The 6,613-nt window shown below is 34.6% G+C and overlaps 1 protein-coding gene across 6 annotated transcripts in view; it reads left to right on the top strand.

Moving 5' to 3' along the window:
• Positions 1 to 5,442, top strand: part of LOC121378770 (cell death-inducing p53-target protein 1 homolog) — a 28,450-nt gene extending 23,008 nt beyond the window's left edge. For all 6 annotated transcript variants that reach the window (XM_041507076.1, XM_041507077.1, XM_041507079.1 and 3 more), the window contains 2 exons: positions 3,144 to 3,351; positions 4,139 to 5,442. In XM_041507076.1, coding sequence (XP_041363010.1) covers positions 3,144 to 3,351; positions 4,139 to 4,247 — 317 coding nt within the window. In that variant the 3' untranslated portion in view covers positions 4,248 to 5,442. The remainder of the gene's footprint in view (positions 1 to 3,143; positions 3,352 to 4,138) is intronic.
• Positions 5,443 to 6,613: the final 1,171 nt, after the last annotated feature.

Raw genomic sequence — 6,613 nt, forward strand, 5'->3', positions numbered from 1 at the left:
CCAATAATTATAGCTAAAAAAAGAAAAAAGAAAAAAATTGAAACAAAAAAGAAGAGTAAAAATTAATAATAAATAAATAAATAAAACCCTTAAAATAACTATGACCTGCAATGATAATTAAACTAAGATTTTTTTTTAAGAAAAAAGAAGAAGAGAAAAACCTTTGAAACACATGTAAGCAATGGCCTGTAATAATAATATTAAAAAAAAATACTAATAATTTTAAAAAAAGTAAATAAATGAAGGCCTTAAAATAAGTAATGACCTATACTGACAATCATTATTTTTTTAATAATAATAAAAAAGAATAATACACCCCAAAACTTGAATGTGATATTATTATTAATAATGCATATAATGCAACCCACACAAAGCACATATATAGAAACAAAAATAACAAAATAAATAATCAATTCCATTCAGTTCAACAATATTTCTTTTTATTGCTTGATACGAATAATCTCGTTCCGCAATATTTTCATTCCGCATTTTCGATGTGCCAGGATAAAAATAGCTTTCAAATGTTTAAATGTGTCATCTTCAAACATCTAATCCTGGAAAGGTTACCAAAGGTATTGTACTTAATATTTTTGTCTGAAATTTATTAAAATATGTTGTTGTATGTGTTGAGGCTCTTAAATAAAGCACATATGCCTGATTTTATTAAATCGTGTTTGCAAATGGAAAATTCGATCCAATGGATAAACGTTATGGCACAGCAATAAATATCACAATAATAAATATAGTGCCGGAGACGTTTATCTTGATGAACTACCCTTGCACGAATGTGGCAACTGCATGATGCACGTGCAAACTATGGAATGTGTTTTGGTATGTCTGTGGTCAAAACGTATGTTCGGTCTAATAGTTGATATTAACATTAATATTTCAGGTTCCCCTACTCTTTTGAAGAGTATATAGTTTAGCTATATGTGCATGTACTTGTACCTGTATGTGTATTACTAACTAACTTATCAGTACCCGTATTTGACCGGAAATAAGCCCAGGGGGCCAAGACAACTCATTGTGAGCTTAGCATGGGGTGGGCTTATTCCCAGACAAGGGGCCAGTTTTGTAGAATTTTTTTTTCATAATAATAATAAAAATAAATAACAATACTTAAATGAACTAGGAAGAAAACAAAAAACGTTCAGTAGCACATCTATTAATTAGTGTTCCATTTGTTATTAATAAATAATAATTGTTTATTAATTAAATTGTGTTTTTTTTATACTAGTATCTAATTATTAGAAACACACCTTCTATGTTACAATTACTTACCAGTGCTGTTTATTTACATCCGAAATTTAATGCTGAGAAGACTTAAAACAACAGCAATTAACAACAAAATCAATAGCGTATACACACGTTTCTGACACAAGCAGCCAGCTTTCATTACAAAGAATTGTCAATCTACGGTCATTGTTCTTAGCCAATCAGAATAAGGTATTTGCTTAATTAGCATTAACTGCAGACCCAGTGTGGTGGTAAAAATAGACATTGGTTTTTAGTTCATACTTGGGCTTGGATACTAGAGAAATACTGCAGGCATGAAATTGAAAACAATGCTACACACTGTTATTGTTAGACTGCTAAATCTCACTGGTGGTAAAATATTGTGTTACATTTGTGTTTAATTATCTGCAGGAGGTATGACCTTTTTAAATGAACTTTGAGCAAACTTGCAATTTCATGTTATTTATAAGGTGACGAAGTTTGGGGTGGGCTTATTTACGAATGAGGGCCTAATTTCTTAAATGCTATCAACACGGAGGGGGGCTTATTCAAAGACATGGGCTTATTTCCGGTCAAATACGGTAATACTGGTCTTGGGCAAACATCCCAAGTACACTTCTGACGACGCTAATCCAGATACCAGCTGCAAGCTTGCAGCAGTTGTGTTTTATTAAATTGACATCATTAATTGACATCGTAATTTGCATTGATTAATGAAAACATTACATTTAAAAATTGAATGAATTAATAAAAAAATGGACTTTAATGGTAGCTTGAATTATGTTTTTTTCTGTTCTTATAAATGGAAACTATTTACTGACACCACGTGTATAATTCAGAGTCTTTATAACTGACCTGGTTGAATGTTATTAACATTGATTGTTAAGTGATTACATTGAATTCATGCTTAACATTTGTTATAAATTTCAGTCTATGAATAATAACCAAATTACCACAGTTGCGCAAGTGCCATACTTTTGCCAATATCTATCATTTGAGGCACTAAGTAGACTCCAATTGCTCTGTAACCTCTCTAGATGGATTTATTGACTACAAAAACATTGAAAAAGATGTATTACAATCGAAAATCCAACTTAAACTTGTGAACATACAGGTTTATGGTGGATGCCATCTTGGACACCATCTTGAAACAATCAAAACGCTTAAAGATGCCAGCTGGGCATCATTCAGATTCAGATTCTACACTACTTCCCTACCAAAATCAACAATAACCTGCTTTGGGGGTATTTTTGCAAGGTAACCCCCCCCACCCCCCCTCCCCCCGGCTACTGGACTATGTTTGAGAATTGTTCTAGCTTGGAGAATAAAATAATTTCCAAACTCAATGACTTCATAAAATTTTTTTGGCCCTCGCATGCATATTATTGCACATTAGCCAAAAGATCTATTAAACTTTAAAAGTGACAAAAACCCAGTTATTTTTCAACAAATTATCAATCATGACAGGAAATTAGTTCACCATTTGTGGACAAAGTTGGCAAGTGCTAAAACTAGCCCTACACAAATATTCAACAGAGAGACGAAGGCATATTTAGTTTTGACATGAACACATGTTGATGATGATATGAATGCTGAAGCTGCAGTATTTCCAAAATAGTTAAAATATTTAAAACACGTGTGTACAGTGGTAATTTTGGGTTCGAACACTCCCTCTCTCTCTCCCCCCCCCCCCCCCCCCCCCCCCCCGAAACAAATTTTCCCTTTTGTTTTTTTTTTCAATATATTTTCCAGGGGGGCATACATTTTTTGTATATATCTGGACCACCTCTATAAACCTGGCTCTCCACAGTCTAGACACTCCTCCTCGCTGCCCCCCCCCCCCCCCCCCCCCCCCCCCCTTTGCTAAAATTTCTGCACGTGCCTATTATACATCACCTATATTTCAGGACAACCGGCACAGCCTGGATACTACCCGCAGAACCAGCAGGCGACCACCGTGGTTGTGGCCCAGCCAACTATTGCGGTGGTGCAGCAGTACCGTGAGTCGCCAGTCCACACTCGCTGCCCGTACTGCCAGGCGGAGGTGATGACCGGCACCCACTATGAGACTGGAACATTCACCTGGGTCATCTGCCTCATCCTGGCCCTCGTCGGGTGCGTAGTCTTTTTTTTGTTTGTTTTTTCTTTTTGGTTTTCATTTTTATTATTAGTCCTCTTCTGGTAACAGCTAGAGGGGACTATAGGTTTTATCTCCATCCTTCTGTCCGTCTCCTACCAGTAACAACTGAAGGAGACTATAGGTTTCTTCTCGGTCCTTCTGTTTGTTTCCTACTGCAGGGCTCAAACTTAAGAAGTTGTTATCTTCGGCTATTTTTTAAAAATGTTTTTGCTGTAGGCAAAATGCTTACCCACGGCAGTTTTGAACCCACCTACGGCAATTTTAGCCAGTAACTCTGGCAACAAATATAAAAATCAAGAAAGAGTCCCTTCAGCTGATGGCAATAATTTTCATCCATCATTGGCAAAACACTGCCATTGGTCAAGTCCCTGACGGCAATTCATATTACAACTACGGCAATTCCCATCCATTTAAGTTTGAGCACTACTACTGGTGTTCTATTTGTCTCCTACTGGTACCAGCGGAGGGGACTTTAGGATTCATCACCGTCCTTATGTCTGTCCGTCTGGCTATCCATCTGTCCATCTGTCTGTTTTCCAAATTTTTATTTTCACAGTGCCTCAATATATGAAGCTGAAATTTTGTGTATGTCTCTATTGTGTACGGTTACAGATTAAGTTAGCTTTCATGGCAATTTACCCATTTTTCACAGAGTTACGCGTACAATGTATGGCCCTTGAACTTAGGAGATACGTTCACCACGTAACTGATTGGCAGTTAAATATTAAAATTTAAAAAATATTTTTTGCTTGTCTTAAATAGATGCTGGATTGGCTGTTGCCTGATTCCGTTCTGTGTTGACGGTTGCAAGGACGTGATCCACACCTGCCCCAACTGTCGCCAGCAGGTGGCCCGCTGGAGCCGCATGTAATCATGGCATGCTGCAGGAAATCCTCCCGGGAAGAAGAAATCATCTGCCCAATAACAACAACAACAAAAATGTCTGTACACCTAGTACCACAAATTTCATTGTTCGACAACTTTTTTAATATAAGGCTGTGATATATACTTTACAATTGGAATACTGTGTAAACTTTCTCTCTCTCAAAATATTTGATTTAATTAGTAAAATATTTTACTTGATAAATTTGATGGTTGACTAATTTGAAAGATTTTTTGTAATGAAATGGACCAAGGTTTCTTTAGTTTTTTTTTATTTATAATTTATCCAGCACTGAAGTGTTTTTATGTGTTTATTTGAACACTTTGAATTGGTTGCACTGTCAGAGTATAGGGCAAACCATTAGAGAGAGTGTTGTTTCTTCGACACATTTTCATCCACTACATTTTTTGTCAGGAAAATTGACAGAACCATTCTGTTAAAATTTACAAAAGCGAAAATGTGCTTCTTAAGTTTGTTTGACTTTTTTTTTCATTAGTAACAATTGCTGTTTAATTCATAAATTGATGGAAGCAATTACAAAGCAAGTAACTTGACAAAACTGTAATATGTGTTTATTGCTGACAAAAAAAAAACGCTAATGATTTCAACTAATTAACTTAGTTTTACTATTATGTGAAGTACAATAATAAGCTATAATGTCTAGTACTACACTGTACAGTGATTAATGTAAATGAAATCGAATCAAAAACTGATTTTTGAAGTATTTGAGACAGAAAAACTGAAACAGAAAATATTTAGTTCTCTGATCTGTTAACTTATTTTATTGGTTCAACAATAATTAGCATCATCAACTAATCATTTATTTTTATGTCAGGTTTATGTATTTGGAGTGTTACATTGCTCAGTGGTTTTAGATGATTTATTTTAAATGTTAACTGTTTTGCAGCCTTTTTTAAAAAAAATTATAGCTAAGCGTTAATGATTGAAGCACTAGATCTCAATTAGCATATATCAGAAGATTCAGTGACAATCATAGCAAAACTAATAACTGTTAATGGAACCTATTATCTACATGTATATTGCACAATGAGAAGTCCTCTTTGGGGGTCAAGCACTGCTTACATTTTGCCCTTTTTTACCCACTCTAGTATGAAGCGGTCACTTGTAATTTTTTTTTTAAAAATAACTTTATTCCAAAATATAAACATTATTGTCATCACTATACATTGTTGCTCAATGCCTGAATAGATATTTGTAATGAGAGTAATTGTTTACAAGTTGTAAAATCATGAAACGTCTGATAATGGCAGGCAGTCGATAATTTGATTAGTACATTACCTACGGTAGTTGCCGGTTTCATTTATGTCAACATCTTTAAAAGCTGCAGTCCAATGTTGTTGAGTATTCCAACTGATTTACTCTCAGTTAACTAAATTTCAAATACCTGGTGTTTAGTTTGAATTCTTATTTATAATCAAACTTACCATTGGTAGTATGCTCCAACAGCTTTATGGGCCATCCACAATTTTTTTTTTTTTTTTTTTACCTACACTTAGCCCATGTATACTTTTTATATCATTCGATCATTATCCCCTTCTGCCATGTACTTTTGTACATTAATGTTCCACGTCAAAAAATACATCGGATACCATTAAGAACTTCGATTGCATACATGTTACACAATGTTGGCGTGTGTAATCGGTCAGCAAACCCCTGCCTACCCTTTCCTCCCTTTTTGGGTGTGTTGCATTCTATGGATGGCCACTTAAAAGATTTTCAGTCTAGATTCTATGTTTAAAGTTAATTAAGAACTTCAGTCGTAGCAGTATAGGTGTTATATATCCTTAAGTATTGCAGCCTATTAATTTTGTTAGATACTGTTGAGCAATCTAATTAAAATTAGCTCCACTATTACATGTGGATCTAACACCAGCCAGTTGGAGCTCATGTCCACCAATCAAAACCTTACTTGCAGAATCATGCCAGTGATTTAAAAATAATTTGAAAACATTCCGAATTATCCTCAATCTAATTAAAATTAGCTCCACTATTACATGTGGATCTAAAGACAGCCAGTTGGAGCTCATGTCCACCAATCAAAACCTTACTTGCAGAATCCTGCCAGTGATTTAAAAATAATTTGAAAACATTCCGAATTATCCTGAGGGTATACGACATATTTCGTGTGAATTACGAATGCCTTAAAACATGTTTTATTTTATAAAATAAATAATTTGTAATGTAAAACTGAAGACTGATTTAGTTTTTTTTAATTTATAAATAAATAAATAATTTTTAATGTAAAATTGAAGACTGATAACCCACCCCGTACATATTGGTATGGTTCGCTGTACTGCGGCCATTAAAATAGACTCGCCCGATAGTTTTAGAAT

This window comes from Gigantopelta aegis, chromosome 8, assembly GCF_016097555.1.
Source record: "Gigantopelta aegis isolate Gae_Host chromosome 8, Gae_host_genome, whole genome shotgun sequence".
Lineage (NCBI taxonomy): Eukaryota > Metazoa > Mollusca > Gastropoda > Neomphalida > Peltospiridae > Gigantopelta > Gigantopelta aegis.